The 24,910-nt window shown below is 45.7% G+C and overlaps 1 protein-coding gene across 2 annotated transcripts in view; it reads left to right on the top strand.

Annotated features, from left to right (window-relative positions):
* TMEM131L (transmembrane 131 like) overlaps positions 1-24,910 on the top strand; it is a 909,664-nt gene that overhangs the window by 699,555 nt on the left and 185,199 nt on the right. For both annotated transcript variants that reach the window (XM_069631301.1, XM_069631300.1), the window contains exon 22: positions 9,065-9,251. In XM_069631301.1, the coding sequence (XP_069487402.1) occupies positions 9,065-9,251 (187 nt within the window). The remainder of the gene's footprint in view (positions 1-9,064; positions 9,252-24,910) is intronic.

Raw genomic sequence — 24,910 nt, forward strand, 5'->3', positions numbered from 1 at the left:
AAACTTTTGCCTGGAGCCTTCCCGGTTTATCCCTGCTGCTAAACCCCTTCCTGCTGGAATCCTCCTATGGTGTCTTCTCAGAAGTCCCTGCAACCCTTTCAGCCACTATAAAGTGAAATACTTAATTGTTTGAAGAGACTTCCACAGGTACTCTGATGTTGCCAACATCTGTTCCTATCCTGACCTGCCTGTTGGACACTAGAGCCTTGTTGGCCCCCCTTCTCCCACTGAGAACACTCATGCTCCAAGAAAAGGGAAAGACTTCTAAAGGTTTAGGCATTTTGCCTAGAAATGATAATACATTTTTTAACTTACTTGTGAAAGAGTTGGTTTGGAACTGTCACTCTTGAGTGCAGTAAAACAATGTCTTGCTTACATTGAATGTGTTTGCCATTCTGAAAAGTATATCTTCACCACGTTATCTCTCCTGCCTGATAACAAAGAATCAAACTACCAAACCTACTTGCGCCGCTTATCTCGGGCAACTAACTAAGCCGAGATATAAAAGAGAAAAAGCAGGCTTCATGGCAGCTAACTATTGGAATGCTTTGCCATAGACCATAATGACAGAACCTTTGTTTCTGTCATTCCGTAAAAATCTAAAATCCTGGCTCTTCAGACAGGACACCTAGCGACGCTCTCTCCATCGGCAAGTAACATGGCAGGACATGCATCTCCTCTCTGTAAGTCGCTACAAGTTTGGTAACTACACTTTGAAATTGGCATCACGGTTAACAAAAGCCCTCTGTCTGCTGTATCCCCGCCCTGCTTTGCCTGTTATCAAATACGTAAGTTTGCTGTACATGTGACTTGCATAACCTGTAGCCAAACTCCTAAATTTGCTATACCCGCAACCAAAATTCTTAAGCTGGCTAAAACATGTAACCACCCTTTTAAGCCTGCAACTTTTGCGACTATTCTCCTAAGCATGCATTATTTACAACCTGCGTAACGGTAACCATATTCTTAAGTTGTTAAATATGTAGCTGTTTTTATCACTGAATGCGCCCAGTTTCTTGTGGGTTAGGTGCGCAATACAAAGTTAATAATAAATAAAATATCTAATGATATTTTACTCACCTGTGAGTTGGTTAGGCCATTTCCCAAAAGTAATGCTGTTGGCTTCACTTTACTATTTGTTTTAGGATACCAACTGGGTTTTGCTTCCCCATACCTGCTGTTTATCCTGCTTATAATAACTCTGCCTTAGGTTTTATTTACCTGCCTTGAATAGCTGTGTGCCATTCTTAAAGTGTCCTGTAAGTGTAGCTGATCTTGGTTTGGCTGGTGCAATCCTAAATTAGTGTAGAAAGTTGCTGCTTACCTTAGTCTGTGTTCCACTGGTTTGAAAAACTGTAATTGTATATTGCACCCCAAGGTCTTACTCACCTGGTATAACTGTGTTATCATCATGAATGTAGTTATAGATTTATACTGTTCCATAAATTGGTGTTCCACTATTCGGAAAAGTATCCTGTTACGGGGGTTGGTTTACTGCGCCATTCCTTAACTGAGTGTCACTGTATGACTGACAGGGCCTACTACCCTTGATTTACTTTAAAGTAATCTAAAGGTAACTGATGTTGCTACCCGACATGAATAGCTGTGTCCTATACTAAATGATTGATAAGGTCTCACTTCCCTTGAAATAATGTTAGTTTTCTGAACATGGTCTACATTTTGGTCTGTGTACTTTGAAGCATTGTGTTGTGTTTTTATAATGTGTTTATGACTCTGACAAAGTAATTACTGCAAGACTTAACTTGGCCCAACTAGATTAATAATAAAGCTTTATTTGTCATAATACTTCTGTTGAACCCTTGGTATATTGCAAGTTCTTTGTACTTTCCTTCAGCCCTCTCTCCCTCCTAAAATAAGCCTGGCTGTTCGGTCCACGCTTCCAAATACTCAAGTGGTACAGCCTTATACTAAGAGTGGCGTTTGCACTGTCTCAGGTGTATGGTTTTAGTTGGTCTTCAGAAAAACTGTCCTAACAAGGCCCACTCCCGTAGTATAACATCTTTAATATCATTCAGGGATAACCATTCTGGTTAACTCCTATAACTGTGTCTAAATTGGAAAGGAGCGGCATGAGGGGAAGAATTCAGATGTGCAGTGAATCCTGAAACCATCTCTTTTAGCGTGTGATTCCCTTGAACATCCATGTCCTCCCACAAACTGGAATTTGCTGTGGAGGATGTTTAGGATGAGGAGAAAGTGGGAGAAGAGGATCTTCTATAGGACTTCCTTCACTTCTTACCCCCTTTAGCCAGAATGTCCATATCAAACTGTTTGACAAATGTCCTAACCACGAGGTCTATGGGACCTGTGCAACTATTCTGGACCCCTTTTCCCCTCCATAGCCAAGGAAAGAAGAGCAAAACTAGGGTACTGAAGGGTTTGTAATTGTCCTAGATCCACTGAAACACACCATGCATGCACCTTAACAGCACCCGCAACTCCCTTCATATCTGCAGTACATGTGGGGAAAATGGTCTCTGCCCACTTCCTCTTTCGGAAGGACTGCAGTGCTGTTCCCCGGAAGGGCCCCTGCCCACTTCCATACTCCCAGGGCTTATATGCCGGGATGACTTCTCCTGCGGTCCTGCCTTTGCGTGGATCTGAAGGAAGGGGTGCATGGCCCTGCCGCTATTTTTCCTAACTGCTCTGCCGGTGGAATATTGCCCATCACACCAGCATGTCTTAAACAGGCAAAGTGGGGCTTGTGGGTGCATTTTGATAACCCAGCAGAGTTTAGGAAGAGAAAGAGCCAGGGCCCTCTCACCCCCCAAATAATTAAAGAAAATCTGTATCTGCCGGATATGTAGGCGTGTCTGGGGAAGAATGCAGGCATCCTTTCATTAAAATGATAAAGGTGACGAGGATGAGGTGGTAATGTTCTATTCAAATAGGATGGACTGATTTATTACAATGCACAATAAAACGTATTATTATTGCAGTAAGTATATCCTTTTTAGAATGCATTTTTATTTAGAAAATAGGTAAATAAGGTGAATAACTTCGGAGCATAATAAACATCCACAACTGTTTTTTCCCAATGCCCTCCACAAACCCTGCCTTTTCGAGAAAGAGTTTGAACTCCTTCCACCACCACTCAAACTCAAGAGCTGTGAACTGCCTTACCACTCCTATTTAGACCCTCCCTCTCAAGTCAAGTGTAAGCAGCAGATTAGTCGGCTTCCCCCCAGAGTCTCCACTTGCACCACACCACCTCATGTTTGCCGAGCCAGCCTCTGTTTGTAGACTAATCTTTCAAGTTCCATATTCCTGTCCATAGTTTATTCCCATTCCAAAAATGAGGGGACCTCTCCAGGTCCCTGCACCCTGGTTATCACCTCTTAGCAATAACCTGGGCATGTCCTACCAGGGCTCTTTGGTAAGCTGATGGGTCAATGTCACTCCAGATAATTAACCATCATAATGGAGGGTCAGCCTCAAGTTCGCCCCCCAATACGTTGCAATAGCGGTGAAGACCTCTCCCCAGAAGGCTTTTTATCTTGGGACATGTCCGTATCATATGGGTGAATGTTCCTGTTTCGCTCCTGAATTTTGGACATTTGTCATTCTTCCTCCTAGCCATCATGTGAAGCCTCTGTGGGATATAGTATATTCTGCCAAGGATCTTGTATTGAATCATCTGGTATCTAAAGTTAATGGCGCTTTCCCTGGCTGAACCTAGAGCACATCCCCACTCCCCTCCAACCAACATCCCTGGTCACTCTCCCACCTAGATTTGTGTCTCGCCGTTGACTCTGACGTTTTCGGCATTGCCACTTGCAGGCCCTAGAAATTATTTTTTCCTCAAATCGTACTACGCCCACAAGTCCTAGTAAGGGGGATTGCTGAGGAATGTCAAACATCCCCCTGCCCGAGTTGTTTATGTTGCGTATGCCTTACTTGTAATTATTGTTTAAACCTCAGTTCTCATGCCCAGGCTGCCCACCTATTCTTGAATGGGACACCTGGCCTTGTTTCTACACAGGTCCACCAGGCACTTGGCCCTGTATTCCACCCAACTGCAAAGTGCCTGGATCTGCTGCAACTCTGGTAGTAGCCTTTTGCCCCTGAGTGGCTAGGCCCCCACTAGTTTGGATCCCCTGCCATGGCACACAGTATTTGGTCAATACTGTGTGCCATGTTTTAACCACTAGTTTGCCCGCTGGGGGCAGTTCCCTTAAATGTCTCTGGCCATATTGGAGCTCCCACTGTGCTAACAGTCCCCTGCACCATCTACCTGTTCTAATCTCAGGATCCGCCTCATCCAGAAAGAGCCACTGCAGTAGGAATAAAGCATCCAACTAGATTTTCACCAGGGAAGTTAGAAATGGGCATGTGCATTTTTCAAAATGTGCACATTGCCAGTTCTGTGTCTGTCTGCTTTGGTTATGATATTTGGACTGTCCGTGCCATGGCTCATTATTACATTAACATGCTTGCATCTTCAGCGACCTTGTGGCTTGATCTGGAAATTGTAATGCAGATGGTCTTTTGCATCGCCAAAGGTGGGGTATCTGTGCGTTTAGGTCCTGACTTTCACCGGCAACCCAGACTCCTCTTGACCAAGAGAAGAAAGTTTTTTTCCTTTGTCATAATAGAAGATATCTGTTTTTTCCTTCAGCTTTTGTTGTTAGCAAAGTTCTCTGGCCAGTGTGGGCATTTTCTTCATTCCTCTTCTACAGCAATCAACTAAGAAGTGTTTCCCGAATATCAGCATGGAGGCAGTTCAAATTAATTGTTTGTTCATTTGCTTAATTTAAAGATCTTTGGTTCAATGTTTTGAACATGGAAAAAGTGTCTTTCAAGTTTTGCTTTGTTCACGGAAGGCTACAGGCCAAGTGCTTGGATGGTCTGCCATCAGATCATTAATCTTGACAGCTGTGTAGCTTATGGTTTCTCCATACCTTCGACATTGACGTCAAAGACGACAACTAGAGGGTGAAGATGCTACAAAAACATTCTATTCACACAAAAAGGCTGATGCAGTCAAATTTCTTTCCGCTTGCGTCAACTTTCTTTAGCTAGGTGAGCTGCTTGCTAATTCGGCAAGGGGCACTACTATAGCATCCGGGCTTTCTCTAATGAAATAAGCTTGTTGCAAGGCATCTGAATTCAGGATTACTCTTCCTTTTGGTTCAGACTTTGCATTACTTACATTTTGACCAAAATTCTATTGATCCAGAAAACTTAGCAGGTGTTATCATTTTCATTGGCAGTCAGACGAGCAATATTTGCTTTGACCTAGGGTACTGATTTTAGATCTGGCAGAAGAAACTCATTTTGATCCATTGCTCTTTGGGAACCTGTTTCTTGGCATTCCGTTTTGTTGCAGTGTACTAATTAATGTTATTAGTCCTCGTACTACCAATTGAGTTAAAAGAATATTACCTGATGGACATGGTGGAAGTAGCACTGATGGATATTTTGCTTGAATTTAAGGCAGTCAATCGGTATAGTACATCAAACAATATTTTCGGGCTCCATTGTCATAGAAAGATTTATGACCAAGCCATGAACATCTGATGATACCTTTCCCTGGCCTTATTTGCCAGGATTTTGTGACACTACAAAAAGCGGGAGATCATTCGAGATTCTCAGCGGAAACCTTTTAACCAAAATCCTGCAAAAAATTGATTTTCTAATCACCTTCAACAGCAAATTATTAGGCATTGACACTAGTAGAGGATCTTAGAACAGCATCTGACATTCCAAATTATTTATGAGGGCACCCAATAACTAATTCAATAAGTGTCACAACTGCCGAAAGAATGCTGCTAAACCTCCACTCCATGCCTCTTGTGCCGAACATTACAGCAAGGCAACTTGATGGTTAATACAAGGTGCAATCTGCCATGAACGTTGCCAGCACTTACTCCCCAGAACAACCAGTGTTTCACTATGGGTTGCAACCAAGGTGTGAGGACAAGGTAGCAAACAGTACTGCATTCATGCCTAGCTAGTTGCAAGTCTTAGACCCTCTTACAGGAAAGACAAAAGTGATTCAGTAAATATAGTTAGGCAACCAAGCTACACATTGGCTAGCCACTGTAAAACATTCAACCAGAAGTGAATTGTGTTTTCGAGCAATGCAGTATACATTAGAGTTAACGGTTACATTAAGCTAATATTTTTTGCAGTGCTTCTATTGGTACTTGGAGGTCCCTCTTAAAATGCCCAATTGATGGCGAGATCGTCTTTGGGACATAAAATGGAGCACTTAAGAACATAGAGCAGCCTCTGTGGATGGTAAATGTTTCAGCTGGGTAGAGTGGGATACAAGATAATTCCACTGTATGGCAGCAGATGGGAAAATGGGTTGAGTAGTTGGTTTTCTGGCACTCTTGGCCTTGGGAGCATCTGCCCTGAATGGTCTTGCTTCTTCGATGAGGCGCTAAGAGTGATGGAGAGCAATGCCACAGCAATATTTCATCTTCAAACCCGTGCAGAGGCCACACTTACTCAATGGACAGTGCAATAATATGACCAGTTGTGGCAAATGTGGCAGTACCAGAGGCTATTATGTCTACACAGATTATTTGCCATAGGCAAAAGCGGAAACGTTAAACGGCGCATTCGAGTAAAAAGGACCATGGGATCCAACTGTCTTCACTAGGGACTTGCCTCTGTAAAGGCTGCTTGGCTTTTCACATGCATGCCCTGGCTTCATCATCCTCGTTGGATGGGCAGTGGAGTTTTATCCCTTGGTTTTGGAAACAAAGGACCTACAGAATGGGTCCTGGATACAAACACAAAGAGTGTTACTGGATCTGGTAATACTTAATTGCCCAAACCCCCTTCTCATCTTGACGTCCATCCACGTCTTCTTTGCCACCATCAAAAGAGGTTCATTTCTGATAATCAGGTGGGCTTTTGTAAACTGAGGAGTGGGAGCCAATTACTTTTAGCAAAGGTAGGCTTTCTGTTCAAATGTGACTTTCACCAGATGCACACATTTATTTGTAAACACAGATTTGGAATGCTTTTACAAAAAGTAGTTATTTCATTACATTTGGGATGCAACTTCATGAGAACTCTTAAGCTGACCGTTTCCATATTTCTATACACCGTCGTGATAGAAAATCTGACCTTTCTCTCAGGGTAATTATCACTTCAAGGTTTTACCTTTAATATTCATACTGATGCAAAATGTTTGAAACATGCCTGTCCTTTCTTTAGTTCTTCTGCATTCAGTGCATTCATTACTACACCTTTCTAAGTATTGGCTCTTCTAAGTCTCCCTACTATACTGGTGTTAAAGCCCCCCTCTGCCCACTCAAAGCCTAATACATGCATAAAGTGAGTGAGCAAGTATACAATAGAATGCTTGAAATCTAATAACATGCGACGCATCCTAAAATCCAACTGTCGTATTGTTTTGGCATTCAATACTGCTTTGATGCAGTGTCTCAATATTTCATGCCCATCCTTTGTGAGCAGTTTGTGGTTTTGGAACATTCAGAAGTCATTTTGGTGCATGAGTATTTCATCTACCGGAAAAATTGGCAGGTGACTAAAGTTGCAATTTGAATTTTACAAATTTAAGATTTCTGTTGAATCCTAAATTCGTTTTTCCAAGAGCAAAATACCAATTTAGTTGATCTTGCAAAACTATGTATCTATGTTCCTATAGAAAAATCTCTGGGGGCGCGCTTTCCTTAGGTTGGCAAGTGACGTTGTTTTATTCTTTCCCCATCCCAGCAATGCAAAGTAGCACAGAGACATTCCTTAATGAAGATGTTCCTTTTGCTCCATCATGGGCACTTCATCTGTGCCTTTCAGATGTTCTAGACTTGACTGTGATAGCGATGAAGGAATTGCCATTTGGACATAGGCAGAATGTTGTGGCTGGGCACTGTTACGCTCAATTATGAAGCATAGCTTTTGATGTCTTAAAATATGGACTTTTGCCAACCCATGCATGTTACTTGATACGTAATGTTTTGGTGATGATGGGTTTGGTTTTAAATTTTGTTGCCAAAGTTGTTCTGGCGATTTCCTCCGCTTGTTGAATTTAGTAACTTGCATGCTTTGACTTTTTGACCAATTTGTAGTTGTAATGGTGACAAGGCTCCCACATCTTGCTTTTTTGCCAAAGCCAGTTTTTAATTTTCTTTTGAATCACTCTGTCACTTTACTACTCCTTTCTAATCGGACTTGCCAGTAGACCACTAGAGGATATATGAAATCATGGCCTCGGGATTAGGAGATTCCGGTTTTCCTGCCACCATCAGTCGGGTCTGACTCCAGACACTCCCAGGATGCTAATACACTATTTTTATATTTTCAAATGTCTGTTCCAGATCCAGCGACAAGGTTGCAGAAGATGCATGCTTGCGCATCTATGAAAGATACCAAGCTGCAGAACCATTGCTGCAGGTTAGTAACACATTTATTTATGGTTTAAAAACCAGGCTGCGCCGAATGACCTGACTTGTCATTTTCAATTTAGAATTTAAAACACAGCAGAGTAATGGGAAGCCTTTTTTTATTCATCAAACTGAACAGTGCTATTTTTTTTAACGCCTAAGTAGCAGATATTTTTAAACACTTGTACTTTTCCTTAACATTACATTTAAAGAGCCAAGCTTAAATGCACTTTTAAAAAAGTTTGTTTTCAAACAATATACAACTTTTTAATTTGGAGGGCAGCATCGATTAGCCTGGTTGTTTGGAAATGATTTGCAAACCTTTGCATGAAATCATCTTATGGTGTTTGCTGAATTGATGTTTTAATGACATTTAGTGGTTCGTGCCACATGTACGCGTCTTCATCAACACTCAGATCCCTGGGATTGTGCTGATTTATCCATTAGTGTAATCTCTAGGATTGCTCCACGGTGACTTCCTTTCAATCGTATTCTGGGGTGGGCCATACTTGAAGATTCAACAGTTGTTGCTGGAGCACCCTGTCCAGGCACATTGCATGGTTGTGCTTTTGCTCTGACATTGTATTTGCTCTCAGACATTGCATTGTATTATGCACCCAGAAAATGATCAATTAGATTTTGTTTGTTGTGATTTTCAGCATTTTTTTTTTTTTTTACAGAGTTGAAAAACAGCAAGCATATATTGTCCATCACAAAAATATTCAAAGTAGAAAACATTGGTCCTGTTCCCATCACCATTTCATCTATGAAGATTAATGGGTACACATGCCAAGGCTTTGGCTTCGAAGTGCTTGATTGTCATGCATTTTTTCTCGATCAAAATTCTTCCAGGGAGATCAGCATTGTGTAAGTATTAGACTGTTTGTGAACTCGACCTCCACTGCTTATTGGCATGACACAGTGAGATCTGCATTAAACAAATCTGGCATCGCATTTCATCAGGGAAATGTACACTTCGAAGTCACAACATGAATGTTCTGTTTTCGACTATTCATTGTGAAAGAGCGCGTTATTCCTCACCTTTGAGTGTCTTTTGACTTACTCTATTGAAAGGTAATCCAAATGTCGAAGCATTGAGCATCCTCCTGACCGGTAGTCACTTTTTCACTTCATAGTGGGTTTAGTGCTGTCCTATAGAAGACTTTCCTCTGGCATGACATCAGGTGCTCCTGTAATCATCAACAATTTGTATTCTTTTTTATTTAGGTCCTCAGTCATACATTTTCTATCAATGGATTTTGGATAAAGTAACAGTGGGTGTTTAATAGCCATTTGGAGCAGTAGTAATGCAGCTGAGCAACTTGAAAGGAAGTTGGCTGAGCTAGAAAGAGTACGGAAAGCTGCACAATCCTAAATAATCTTATGGATGCTTACAGCCGCATAGGAGGAGAATGAATCCGCCTACACACAATTGAAGCAGAGCACTTTGTTCTCCGAGTGATGCATGCTTTGTTTTTGATAGAGCCAATATAAGCTTTGAGTTGCTAAACTGATATTTATTGTTGTAGCCACTTTTTCTCTTTCTATAAGAGAAACGAGCAGTATTCTGGTTTATATGTGCAAAAGGAATTCAGTGAGGCTGGGTAATATATGCCCCTTGACAATTATTGCCCTCTAGCTTTGCTGCCTTTCTAGTTTAGCCAATCCAATATATATGCCCGTTTCTTGCTCAGCCCTCTTGACATTCTTTAGTTTGAATAAAGATTATTTTGCCCAGCGCCACTGCCTTACAGGCATCTAGCAAAGGATCCTTTTTTATTTTCTAGTAAACAGAAATACAATAATCCACAAAACAACCTATAACAAAAGTAAGTTCCAGGGATCTCAGTGAGTGTATCAGCAGGCACACATGTTGTAAACTTCCGACAAGATATACATTGTAATCTATGGCTATGAGATGAGGATAGGGGTTCACAATGCCTTAAGCTATATATTGATTAATATGTTAATATTTGGGTTGATCATTAAGTTGGTACCCCGATCACATGCCGCTGAATATACAGCCCCACCCCACAATTATGTGGAACAAAACAGGTCATCTGCTCAAAAAGTATTTATTTAAATAGATGAATTAAAAGTGGTCCCAAGAATATGCAGGGGAAGTAACCACATTGTTACACGATAACCTACAGCTTGTCTGCAGAACTCAAACTTAACCTACCTGCACGAATATCCCTCTTTGTCACACACATACATTAATTTCCATTATCAATTCTGTATATAGCTTAAGTTTGGAATATTACTAGACATTCTGGTTATACTTCTGTCGCTTGTTGATTGGTATTAGGGTGTTTTGCTCAAGTTGCTTTCTGTGACAGAACTTGGAAAAGCCCACCTTAGGTGAACAGGGCCGCACTTCTTAGTTTAGGCCTGAACCATGCAGCGGTTTGGTAGAATGGCGAGCAATCAGCCTTACTCTAATGAGGGAGAAGGGATGTAGTGAGGTATAAAGAACTCAGAGCATACACTTAATGCAAGAATACACTGATGGCCTTAGGATTTCTATAAAGTAAATAGGTATTTATCATATGGACCAAGGCAGAGGTGATTGATTTTTTTTTTTTTTAAATAGATTTTTATTGATTTTTCAACACAAACAACGATACAAACCAAACAGCAGTGCAATAGACAATATTCCAATAAACATTTAACCATTAGTGCGCACTACTCCCCTGATCCCTCCCCCCTCGCGAGCCATTTTCCATGTCTTGTTCCGCTTCTGTTGCACATGAGCGAGCATCGTCATCATCTGGATCTCCCAACACCCCTGTCCCGAATATGCAGGATATCAATGTCTTCCATGCCATCAAAGAGCCCAGTTCCTCCTCCCAAGACATACAACTCGCCTCTTGCCACACCGCTGTCTCAGCCTCCGCCCATTTCTGTAGGTCATTCCACCACACCTCAACCCGTGGCTTGCTACATTTTTTCCAGCCCATGGCTATTCGTCGTTTGGCCAGCACATACGCTAAGTCTTTCAGTTTGCTTACATGTTTCTGCTGCCGAGGTCTGGGAAACCCACCCAGAAGGCATGCCCAGGCGGTGTCTATGGCAAACGTGACCCCTCTCTCTCTCAGCTTGCGCGCCGCCTCCCTCCAGAACCCCTCAATCACTGGGCACGCCCAAAACATATGCGTCATGTCCGCATTTTCTTCGTCGCATTTGGGGCACGCCTGTCTGCCTGCATTCCGAAATTTGGATATCCTCAGAGGGGTCATGTACGCTCTGTGCGTGACGTACAGTTGTATTTGCTGCAGTCTGGCATTTCGAGACACTTTCCTGTGGTACCCCAAAGCCCGTTCCCACATCCCATCTCCCATTTCGATCCCCACCTCACTCTCCCATTCCAATCGTAGGCATGTCAGTTCCTTCCCAACTTTCGACATCACCATCTCATACAGCCTAGAAATTTCATGTCCCCCTTCCGTTGTGTCATATATCCCCGCCATCGTAACCTCCGATTCGTCTGCCATGATATTCTCAGGCCACAGTTCCCGAATTTTCTTCCCCAATCTGTGGTATGTAACATATTGGCCTTCGTGCAATCCAATCTCCTCGCTAAGTTCCACAAACCCCTTAATAGCACCCTCCTGCCACACATCGCCCAATGTCACCAACCCCACCGATTCCCAGTAGGTCCTAATAATCTCCCTCAGCTGTCCATCCACCCCCGCCAGGGCAACCAGTGGAATTTGCGGAGAACACGGCAGTGGGTCACCCATCATTGTACATGCCCGTCTCCACACCTTCCACCCCAGCTTCACCATCGCCGGGTACCTTCTCGTGACAGCCTCGGGCAACCAAATGACCTCCTTTAAGAAAAATGGGGCACAATCTTGCCCGAATAGTCTGAGTTCTGGGGTCTCTTCGTCGGACAGCCATTTAGACACAAACTGTAGTTGGCTCGCTATGTAATACGCCTCAAAGTTTGGGAGTTTGACTCCCCCCTTTTCATGAAAGTTCTGTAACTTCCAGAGCGCTACTCTGTTACGAGTACCATGCCACAGAAACTCTCTGCAAACCCCATTTATTTTAGTGAAGAAACCCTTAGGGATCATGTATGGGATGTTGCTAAAGTAATGTAGCAGCCTAGGCAGAACTACCATCTTGATCATCGCCCCACGCCCCATCATCGCTAGGGGCAACTTCTGCCAAAAGCTCATACATGCGCGTATCTTCTCAACAGCCATCTCTGTGTTGCGCTTGTATTCTTCCTCCACCGTGTGGTAGATATCTATTCCCAGGTAACGGAATGTATTGACTGACCAGGGCACCTGGAGCACCGGCAGCCGCTCCGTGGGAACACCCCTATAGCAGCCCAACGGGAAAATGTGCGATTTCTGGGGGTTGACCGCTATGCCCGATAACCTCGCATATCTCCCCATCACGTCCAGGATATATTGTAAATTCTCCTCCGGGTGACTCAAGTACAATAACAAGTCATCCGCATACAGGGATATCAGATGGTTTTCTCCCCCCACCTCAATGCCCACGATATCATACTGCTGCCGCAAGTACAGTGCCAGAGGCTCCAGGGCCAAGATATACAACATCGGGGACCAAGGACACCCCTGTCTAGTGCCTCTACTAAGCTGCCATCTCTCGGATATAATCAAGCCCGTCCGAACTCTAGCCAGCGGAGCGCTGTACAGCAGCTCCGCCCATCTAATATATCCTGGTCCCAGTCCGTATTCTCTCAAGGCCGCCAGCAGCCACTTCCAATTAACCGAGTCGAAGGCTTTAACAGCGTCCAACGACACTATCGCCATTTCCCCATCACTGTTAGATCCCATTTCAATCACCCGGTGGAGTCGTCTATGGTTTTGGGCAATGTTTCTCCCCGGGACATATCCCGTTTGGTCCGGGTGTACCAGTTTGCCTATCACCCTCCGCAGTCTGTTGGCCAGGACAGCCGTTAGTATTTTGCTGTCCTGATTCAGCATAGATATTGGTCTGTACGACCCACAACTATGCCCGGGTTTATTAGGCTTAGGGAGCGGTATAATAATCGCTTCCCTGAGCGATTCCGGCAACCTCCCCTTCTCGAACGCCTCATTAAGCATATCAAGCATCGGGGGGAGTACTTCCGCTCCAAAAGTTTTATAAAATTCACTGGGCAGGCCGTCCGTTCCTGGGGTCTTGCTAGTGGGTAGCTGCCGGACGACCGCCTCCAACTCCCCTAGTGTTATTGGGGCATCTAGTTCCTCTCTCTCCTCCGTGCTCATCCTGGGCAGCCCGATATCTTGCAGGGTCTCCAACATTTCCTCCCGGTCGCCGCCACCCGGATCCCCATACAATGCTTTATAGTAATTTACGAATTCCTCATTGACACCCTCCTGGGTATCTATCTGCTCCCCATCCTCTCTAATTATTGTCCTAATCGGGGGCCTCGGGGTTTCTCTTTTATATAACCATGCCAAAAGACGACCCGTTTTATCTCCTCCCGCATGTTGCCTTTCAATATACTTTTTGTAATTTAGATTACAGAGCCTCCCCCAATGTTCTGTACACTGCTGCTGCAGTTTAAGCACCAGTTCGTTATCTATATGCTCGCTCTTCAGCACCTTTTCCAGCTCTCTCTCCGCCTTCTGTAAATCGACCAGGGCCCCATTCTGCAAACCTTTCGATTTAGCAATCGCCACCCCTCGTACCACAACCTTAAAGGCCTCCCACAGAGTTCCCGCCGAGTCAACGCTGCCAGTGTTGGTATCGAAATAGCTAACTATTTCCTCCCGCATGTCTTCCCTAAAAGCCTGGTCTTTAAGCGCCTCTGCGCGCAGGCGCCACGTCGGGATCCGCGCTCTGGGGCGGCCATATTGCCATCCCACCACCATAGGCGAGTGGTCCGAGAGGACCCTCGCTCTATATTCCGCACTAGACACATCCCCCAAGACGTCCGACGTGGCAAAAATATAGTCTAGCCTAGTGTGCAACCGCTGCGGGGCCGAGTAATGCGAGTACTGTCTCTCATTGGGGTGCTTGGTCCTCCACACGTCATCGAGCTCAAAGTCCCGCAGCAGCGTCCGCAGCACCCGGGCTGCCGGGGCGGGCCTAATCACCTTATCGTCGGATCTGTCCATCCCCGGGTTCAACACACAGTTGAAATCCCCTCCCCAGAACACCGCACTCCCCACACACCAACTCAAGTTGGTACTCATGGTCCGGAAGTACTCTGCCGTGCCCTGGTTCGGGGCATACGTGTTCACTACACACATCTCTCTGTTCTCGACTACCCCTCTCACCATAGCCAGACGCCCCTCAGTATCCACACGTTCCTGCTGCAGTTGAAACGGGACATGCGGCGCCACCCAGATCAGCACGCCTCTAGCATAAGCTGAGTACGCGGATCCTACCACCGTTCCACCCCACTTTTTCTTCACCAGCTCTAATTTGTCTCGGGTCAAATGCGTCTCTTGCAGTAATGCGACGTCTATCTTTTGTCGCCTCAAGTACAACATAACTTTGTTCCGTTTAAGATAGCTATTGAGGCCCCTGACGTTCCATGTTAACAATTTTAGCTCCCCCATGATGTACTGATATCTTGCACTCTCCCCCCCGACCATCCCTGCTCGTTCATGCTATCCAGAAGTCTCATCCAAAATCTTCCCTCAGGGCTCGCGATCCCATTCAAACCTCCCAACACTATGTACACCCCAACTGCCCCCACACCCCCCATTCCCCCTGCCCATCCCCTCCCCCCCAACTCCCTCCCCAACTGTTGCCCAGCTCCATCCCGGGAACTCAGGCCCCCCCACATCTAGTTCCGGCTGTTACACACAGAGCCCAGTAGGGTAAAGTCGCCCTAGCGGCCACTTAACTAAGAAATACTAAACGGGGGTGAATGGACCAGCCCCGAAAGGCTCCCATGTACGACAACAATTACAGTGCAAACAGTGCATTTAACATCCAGTTCCAGGCCCGACCTCCCCAGGCCATAGCAATAACTATAGTCAAGTCCCATAGTCTCCGGCAACACCCTCTCTCGTCGTAGAGCACTTATCTCTCATTGCCACCTTCATCCGCCCGGACCTCCGACTCCTGGGGGCTGCCCTGCATGTCCAGCCAACCCATGGCTTCCTCCGGTGACTCAAAAAACAGGGATCTATTATTGTGGATCACCTTTAATTTGGCCGGGTAGAGGAGCATATATTTCTTCCCTGCCTCTCTCAATCTTCTCTTGACCGCCCCGAAGTTCATCCGACTCCTCTGCACCATCATGGTGTAGTCTGGGTAGGCCGTTATAGTGGCCTCCCCCCTTTTGATGGTTCCTCCTTTACGAAAATGCTCTAAAATCCTTTCCCGGTCACGGTAGTTGAGGATTTTGGCTATCATTGGCCTGGGCGGACCGCCCGGCGGAGGCCTCCTAGCCAATGCTCTATGTGCTCGCTCCACCGCAAAACCCTGCGACAGCGCACCCCCGGTGATCTCTTGGAGCAACATATTTTCAATGAAGTCCGTGGGATTATGACCCTCCAATCCTTCCGGGATGCCCACAACACGGATATTGTTCCTTCGGGCGCGCCCCTCCGCTTCTTCGGCCCTGTTCTCCAAGTTGCGTACTTTCTGTTCCAAAATATGCAGGTCGGCCTTGTGTGAGGCACAATCTGCCGTGTTGGCGCTGCCCTCCTTTTCCAGACTCTCTGTGCGCTCCGATAGGGCCTTCACATCCTGTCGAAGTAGGTTCACCTCCTCCCGAACTTCTCCGACTTTGAGGTCGAGCACTGTTTTCAGGTCCGCCACCACCATTTCAAGCTTGGCCTCCCAAGCGCTTTTCAAGTCCGCTTTCAGTTCAGCGAGAGCAGCTAGCACGTCCTGATTGCTGCTTGCCGCGGCCATGGGTGGCTTCTCCTTGGTCCGAGCACTCTCTGGGCCCGTCGGTGTCTTGGTAAACTCGTCCAATGTGGGCTGTTCTGCTCTCTGTCTGACGGCCTTATTCGCCATTCCACAGCCGCTGTAAGCCGTGGGCCCATACACGCGACCCCGTCGTAGGATCAGCCACTATTCGAGTGTCCCCCAAAGGTCAGGGCCAAAGCACGTAATCCGTTGCACCAGTCAGCTCAGGCGGGTCCTAGTGCCGACCGCCGACCGTCGCCGACCATTTCCCAGGCCCGCGTTAGGTCATCGGTGCCCACAGAGACGCGCTGACGCTCTCCCAAAGGCTTATCTGTATCTCCACGGCCTGCACCGCCCACGTCGCCGCCGATCACCGCGAGGGTGTTCCTTTCAACGCGTTTGTGTCCCCTCCATTGTCCGGTGTGGCCGCCATTTTCACTCCGTCCGGTCCGCGACTCCAGGAACTTCGATGGCATTTATCTACCGTTGCCGGGCTTGTGGAGGTTTCAGCTCTTCCATAGTTGTGCAGCTCATATTCATGGACAGGTACTCTCGTTTCTGGCCTGCGGGAGTTAGTGCCAATGCACTATTGCACAGGATGAATGTAGGATCTCCGGGAGCTCTCCCAAGAGCGCGTCCTCTCACATGGCTTCCAAGCCACGCCCCCAAGGCAGAGGTGATTGATAATTCACAAGTCAAGTAAGTACTTTAAAAACAGTAAGATAATACAAGATCACTTTGGAGTATTCTTTAGATAATAAAACGCAGTTGTAGAAACTTTAGAATACCTATGGTGGTTAGGCAAGATTGTATGCAGTACCCTGTGGGTGCACTACAACAACCCTGACCTCCTGGCAATAGGAACCCAACCTTTGTGTCATGATTCCTGCCCCTCATGTCCCCAGCCCTCCAAGATGTCAGGCTGGAGCCAGGCCACGATCACCTACATGGCCCTGAAGGGCCTCTCCATCCCTCCAAAGACCCACTTGGAATCAGACTTGGCGCTTGTGGCACCACACTCACTCCCTCCCATAGGATAACATTGGGGATTGGACTTGTGCATTGATGGGGACAAGATGGATGCACCCACATATTTCGGTTCCCAGAACTGCATGTGCAATCTTGTCTTTTGGGTGTGGTTCAGCCCAGAGACACCTGGGATACCCAGAGACTATTTAAGCCACACCCAGGCTTGGAAACATGCTTTGTGTTTTCTGCACCTGCAGCGTGACACTCACCGTGTGCGGATCGGTCTCCAGTAGGCCTGCATCTTTCGTCTGCGCTCAGCTCCTACAAGAACACAGTTAGGAACAGCCTTACCTTGCGGCGCTTCTGCCCATCATTCATCGCTCCTTCTGTTCTGCGGGCATCTTCGGCGGTGTCATTCCCATCCCGGCATGCCGCTTCCTAAGGAAAAGGGAAAAGAACAGAAAAAAGGCATTAGTAAGCATTCTACAAATCTTCGCTTATTTTTTAAAGACTGTATGAGCCTCAAACGCTTACCTGAATCCCAGCCGCTCTGGGGGAACTCTGTCTCCGGAACTTCTCATCCATCTGCAAGAGGGAAAAGACACTCCAGGTTAGCGTGGAAACATCTAGAGGCGCAGCATACCGCGCTTAATCACCGCATTTCTTCTTCATAACCGGCATCCACGCTGAAAACATCGCAGCACCTAAAAGACACAGAAAAAGAACTCAGTTCAATACAAATACGAAAGGGTTGCATCGCGCATCGCGCTCTCACTCACCTTCAGCGCTACTCATCTCAGCAGCATGTCGCCATCCCCAGACGCCGGCCATCATCTAAGGAAGGAAAGGAACGAAGTGAGAGAACTGTTCAAAAGACTCATTATACTTACCTGTCAGACTCTTGCCAGTGAAGTAACTAGGCAGCAACGAGCCCGCATCAATCAACGCGCCCCTGCGCTGAAAGCAGGACGGCAAGCACACTTTCCAAGAAAACAAGGTGAGCTGTGGATCAAAGGGAGGGGTTGGACCCCGGGGAAGAAGGGGTTCAAGCACACAGAGACAATAGGGAGTTAAACTCTACCAATCATGTGTTTCAGGCCCAGTCTCCAGTCGAGTAGACTCCAGGGAAGGGTTTGAGGTCGTAAGAGGTCAGAACAGGCTGAGTGACGTCCCTGTGGATACCAGGTGAGCGTTACACTTTGGTATAAGTCGGTTCTACACAAGTTTGTAGTGCGATTGAGCAGCCAGGCTTATCTGAAGTGAGGGTCAATGTGAGCTGTAGGAGTTACACAGATATTCACAGTGACAAGTATTCAAATAAACTCTTACACACAAGGTTTCTTGAATAAACAAGTATTAACTTGTCAGTTAGAGTAAGCCTTCTTCAGAAGGGAGCAATATAACAGTAACACTCAAATATACTTCACAAAATACATACTCCTAATAGCTCTAAATCAGTCAGCATCCTTTTGGGATGACCCACAGACGCAACCTACACTCTTAGGTGACTGCAATAGCTAGGGTGCTGGGGACATTAATGTAGCACTGTTGTATTTAGAATCATTTAGGGGTAAGTCAAATGAAAAGGTTATTAGAACATACAAGAGACCACAAACATTCTTAAGCAGGCAAATACTTTCAGATCCCCCAATAAGAGTCATTCAGTGGAACAGGCTAAGCCTAAGTCAATGGACAAGAGTCTATATGAGCTGAAGCACTTCTTTGCCGAATCAATGTAGGGCCGCAAGCTGTTAGACTTGTGAGTAGTAGAAGATGCAAGCAACTCTACAGCAAGAGGTAAGTTCTCTCAGACTTTTACAGTACCTTTGAAGAAAAAGTGCAGCAGATGACTTCTGTTCCTGAGCAGCTCTGTTCCTGGGCCTTAGTCGTGGGGACTAGAGGGAGCACTTCCGGGGACTCCTGCGCTGCAATGGGATGGTCACCGCTCGCAACTGACAATCTTCAAACCAGTGGCTGTTTGGTGTTTCAGCTCCTCACGTCTACCGCAAATAGCATCACTTCGGTTCTTGGCTGTCGAGATGGGCTTTCCTTGCTTCTGGGGGACACACACTGAGTTGAGGGGCCTCAGGCTTGGTCAGTCCTGCTTCCTTGGAGTCCGGAGGATCTTCCTGGTGTTCTTGGCCAGCTTAAAAGCAACGCGCACAATCTGGTGTTCCTCTCATTGGCATTTCGGTTTCCAGCAGCAACGCTGTGGAAAGTCAGCCAGCTCTGAGAGAATGTCCAGGTGGCTTACTTTAGAGTTGACTGGTCCAACCAATTTAATGGGAGTAGTAGTCCTTGCAGGGGCTTATCTGTCGATATGAAGTTGGAGTTTCAACACAGCAGCAGTGCTTCACAGGACAAACCAATGTTCCAGGAGTTGCAGCAGACGTCCTCCTCAAGTTCTTCTTCGGTTCCTTCGTCCAGTGGTCGACTCTGCCTTCCAAGCCAAAAGCCTTGCCTTTTTTTCAGTTCTCTCCCATTCATTCCAGCCGAGCTGTCAGTCACCCAGCAGGATGGCTGTCCTTGCCAGTCAGTCAGCTGGCCAATCACGACAGAGTGCATTTGGGTCTCCTAGGAGACTAAGCACAGAGAGTGTCGGGCTCTTCCCTCACTTCTTGCTGAACACAGACACCCTGGAGACAGAGGCGTGTTTCACTCGTGAAGCCCGCCAAAGACTAAACAAACAAAGGGACGAAACTGGGTTTGGCGCACAGAGTAAATCTCAAGAAGGACCTGTCCACAAAGAAATGGCGAAAAAAGAAGACCAGGGCCATTTTGACAAAAATGGCACCCATGGGTTCTTTACCGTGGCTTCCAATGCAGCCTGCGGTAAAATCCCATAAGGGTAGTAAAATGTAAACCACTGTCACCAGCCATTCAGTGAGGAAAGGGTAACATTAAAATGTTACATGAGAAGCTAGACAAAGGGGATACTAGGTAACCCCTCCAACACCCTATTGTAAGATATTGTGTACTGGGACTAGAAAGCAACAAATGTAAAGTAAAGTCAATTTCACTTTACTGCTCTGGGAAACAGTAGTTTATCCCAGAGAAGGTATTTAAACCTTTGGTAAATCTGGAAGACTTCCCTGTGCCACTGCACTGAAGGTACTGTGTGACACAATGTAAAAGATGATTCCTATGAAGTTTGTCAGGCTCTATAAACAAAAGAAACCGTGTTTAAAAATCACATTAAAATACATTGGAGAGTGTGAAAAAAGAGTCTTGCTCTCTCCAGGTTAAAAAAAAAAATCAAGTCTTCAAAATCCAGAAAAGTTGCTGGGGGTTTCTAAGGTGGAGGCAATTAGCACATTTCTGAGAATTCTTCCTAACGCTGCCTCTTGTCCCCACGACTGAGGCCCAGGAACAGCGAGAGCTGCACAGGAACAGAAGTCGTCTGCTGCACTTTTTCTTCAACCTAAAGCTACTGTACAGTCTAAGCAAACTTACCTCTTGTTGTGTATTGCTTTGTTGCCTGTGTCGAGTTGCTGTCAGCTTCTTTACTTCACAAGCCTAACCAGCTTGTGACCCTACTTATTCTACAAAGACATTTTAAACATTGGAAAAGACTTGCTACTTACCTGCAAGAAGTGCTTCAGTTCACCTTGATTTTTGCTAACTTAACCTTGGCTAGCCTAGGCTCCCTGAATGACTCCTCTTTTTTGCTTATTTGTTTTGCCTTCCTCCCAGGAAAGGGTTAACTGACTTTGCATTGGGGGATTGTTTTGAAAGTACTTACCTACTTAAGAATAACTATGAATACTTGTTTTATTCTGAACTCGCTTCTCTTTAACACTGCGCCCAAGAATATTTTAAATGCAACAGTGATATATGAATGCCAACAGCACCCTAGCTATTGAAGTCACCTCAGAGTGTAGGTAGTGCCTGTGCCACCCCAAATGAGTATTTGCTGATTTAGATAACTAAGAGTGTGTATGTTTGCAGTGCATTTGTGTGGTGCTTTATATTGCACCCTTCTGAAGAAGGCTTATTATAACTGACTGATAAATTAATAATTGGTTAATCAAGAAACCTTGTGTGTAAGAGTTTATTTGAATATTTGTCACTGTGAATCTCTGTGTAACTCCCCTACAGCTGACATTGACCCCTCTTGAGATAAGCCTGGCTGCTCCACACGCTACCAACCTGTGTAGTACGGACTTATGCCAAAGGTTGGGTTGTTGTAGTGCACCCAAAGGATACTGCATTCAATCTTGCCTAACATCAACTTTCTTTACTCTATTAACATCGAGGATCTTTGGATTGTGCACAGGAGTTTGCTTGTCCCGTTGCAGGACTACTTCGATTAACAATCCTTGGTCACGCCTTTGCCACCTCTCAGTTGGATACCATACAGAGACTTTCAAATGAGCAGGCACACAGACTCTTGTCTAAGGTATCATATCTTGGTTTCAAAATTCAATCACTCATCTGTTCAATTTTACTTGTGTTGGTTATCACTTGCGCTTCATACACTGTTCGCTTCAGCATTCAGAATATAATGTTTCTGCTTGCAACATTGACTTCAACACAGACCAGTCTGGTATCGGCCTCCACCAGTTGTGTTGATTTCACTGGCGTTGCTTTGTTGTAGGAGCCAAGGACAGTACCACGGCAGCAGATGATTTTCCCTGCCGTAATTAACGACGCGGGAGATCCCCAGGCACCTCCGACACACAATGCATGATTCTTCAGCCTGATTTCCTGGTCTTACGATTTCTGTTCTCGAGGTTTCGTGAAAGTACTGGTACCTTGTTGAAAAGGTCAACGGCACTTCCTCTTTGTGATCCCCTTCTGTTTTACCGTCTTTCGCCTCGTGTTCAACTGCCATCTTGGAACAGCTGCTTCCTCATGTACTGTGCCTCACTCAGAGTTTGCTCTTGTTCCCCGCCTTTTTTCAGTGTGGGGAATTGTAATGGAAGTCAGGTGTGTGCGATGGTCAGTAATTGCCTGACCCTGCCTGACTATCGTATTGGGACAGGCCAGGTATACGGCTCAGGTGTTAGTCTGTTTTCTCTCATAGCAAGCTGTTTGTGAGAAAGTGTTTGTGTTGTGAAGGGGGGGGGCTGAGTTCCTAAGTATCCTACCTTGTAGGATGGGATACAGCTGTTACAGGGAAGGGGATACCTTGTCTCGCAATCTGGTGTCCCACTCCCCGCAGGCCCCTCACCCAAGTGATTCTCCTGCACTGGTCCAACCCAGGAACTGGATAAAAAAGTGATGGCTGTGTCCTGGCCACCTGAATGACAGATTCCCGGGGACTAGCGGGTGAGACAACTTCAGGTTTCTCACACTACTATCTCAAACTATTGAGTCAATTGCGTCCATTTCTAACGAAGAAGAGCTTCATGGTTGTGGCAAGAGCAATTTTCGGAATCAAGTTGGACTATTGCAGCAGTTTGCTATACAGACTTGATAAAGGTGAAATTGAAGTTGTCCAAAACAGCGCAGTGCTTATGGTTGTATGTCTAGGAATAAGAGAGCATATTTCTGAAGCCAGACAAGCATTACATTGGCTTCCAGTTGAAGCTTGGATCTCCTTCAGAATACTTAATTAAGCATATTGGGCAAGAGTCCTGGTTATCTATCTGAAAGAATTTCCTGGCTACCCATCCGGAGGATATCAAGATGCAATTCTACCAACGTGCTGTTTGTGCCAAGGGCCAAATTGGCCAGAGTGCTTTTTATGTTGCAGCACCCAAACTGTGGAACACCTTACAACCTGACCTGAGGGCCTGTAGCTCGTTGGCCTTGTTTAAACGAATCCTGAAAACATATTTTTTTTGCCCGTGTAGTCTGTTGGAATGCCCAAGTCTCCAGGTACGTTGTCATTGGTGATGGACACAATGATTGTGTATTTGTTGTTTGTCTTTGTGAGTGCTCTGATGCCTCTGGGCTAGTTTTGTTTTGGAACTATAAGTAAAGTAAATAAATACATAATTAAAATGTGTTTTTCTTAATGAGATGGTGGAGTCCAATGTGTGTGCAGCATGGGTTAGGCAATAATCTCCTCTTCTTTTGTGAATCCTGGACTTTTCTGAAGAACAGGGAAGTCTAATGTTTATGATTTGAAGTACGATATAAATGATGGAGAACTGGTCTTACAAATAAGTAACTTTTCACTCGTAACAACTGGTGTAGGCACATGTAGACGTTTTCCTTTGGTTGAGGGCAATGCCCGTAAGGGCTAAATTTACATCTCCCGAGTTTAAGCAGAAAATGTATGCCACAATCCTGGATAACAAAGAATTTATCTGTAATCCGTGAAGTGAGGATGCTGCAATTCTGTGAGAGTTCGAAAAACTCAAAAGCAATATCTTATTGTATGTTTCGGTCCCTTCCGTAGCAATATCGTGAACAGCTGTGGGCAAGGCGGGATGGTATGATTCTTACGCTCACCTGATCTCTGCGGAGGCGTTGGTGCATAGTTGCAGCCCTCCCTGAACTTGACTCACCCCCTTTCAGGCCTCTTCCCTCAGTAGAAAAGCAGTGAGCGGTGGTACGTGGTGATACTGCTCCTGCGTGGCGATAACAGTGTGTGTGCGCCAATCTGTGATTGTTGTACCTCTCGAACCCTTCTCCCCAAAGTACGGTTTCTGTGAGCATACGCCGGCCAATAAAGCTCACTTGTGAATTATGGAAAGTAAGCTCTCCGTCCTGCTACTTCTGGCAGGGGTGCGTTGAATGGGATCTAGTTCCTTCACTGATCCCTGATAAGGATTAGTCCAGTCCAGCTGCGACTATGCTTAACCTTATGATTGGTAATTGTCTCTTGAGCTCTTGTGATTCTGTTCGCTCTGTTTAATGTCTTTTAATGTTGCTCCTTATGCCCACAATGATGTCTCTTCTATTTTCTTCCCTTAGATGGAAATGCGGCCGGATGGGAGATTGATGCTACTGCAAGGTTCGACAGCAGGTAAGTGATGCTTTAAGGAAAAGCACGAAGTATGGCGAAGCACAACCTTAAACTGACTGTGTTTTCAATGTCTAACCTGGTCTTCTATTTTTCCTTGCAGGCGCTGCTGTCGACGATGGAGCGTGTCGTGCTGCGGTGCCAAGATGAAGATTTCAGTGTTCCGGAAAGTGTAAAGATGATCGGTTCGCCGAAGAGATGTACAGGTAAGAACAGCTTCCCCCAGTTGGAAAGTGTGCTGGCAGGAAGCACGATGTCCAGGAAGCAGGGTCTTCAAAGGTAAGCAGGCGACGGTGAGCATTACGCTGCTGTTAAGTGCAGAATAACGCAAAGCCTCTGTCTTGAGGATCAGGGCAGTTTAGATAGCTGTGAATCCATTAGCAGCCACACCCAAGAATACACTTGGGGCTGCTTAATGGATGGAATGTTCAAGGTTAATGCATCTGAAGTGCTATGTCCATAATAAAACCTTTTTCGTGTTAAATTGATGTTCTTGTTTACTTTTGTTCATGAGCCTGGCGCGAAAGGCACAGGACAGTGTCCACCCAGGTCTCCTGTGCATGTCCCCCCCTCTATGCCTGTGCCCCTGACTTCATGACCATGACAGCACTTCCCCCTCAAGGCCCCTCTCAAGGGTGGTTCTCCTCCCGGTCCTGGTTTGGTGGGATTATTGCGATGGAACTGTCTGATTAAACGCGGAGCATGGACATGTTCACTGGGTTCCCATATTCGGTCTTGAGGTACGTAACCTTTCCAGTCAATTAGGTAATAAAATTTTGATCGAACC

This window comes from Ambystoma mexicanum, chromosome 6q, assembly GCF_040938575.1.
Source record: "Ambystoma mexicanum isolate Mex_15411 chromosome 6q, UKY_AmexF1_1, whole genome shotgun sequence".
Lineage (NCBI taxonomy): Eukaryota > Metazoa > Chordata > Amphibia > Caudata > Ambystomatidae > Ambystoma > Ambystoma mexicanum.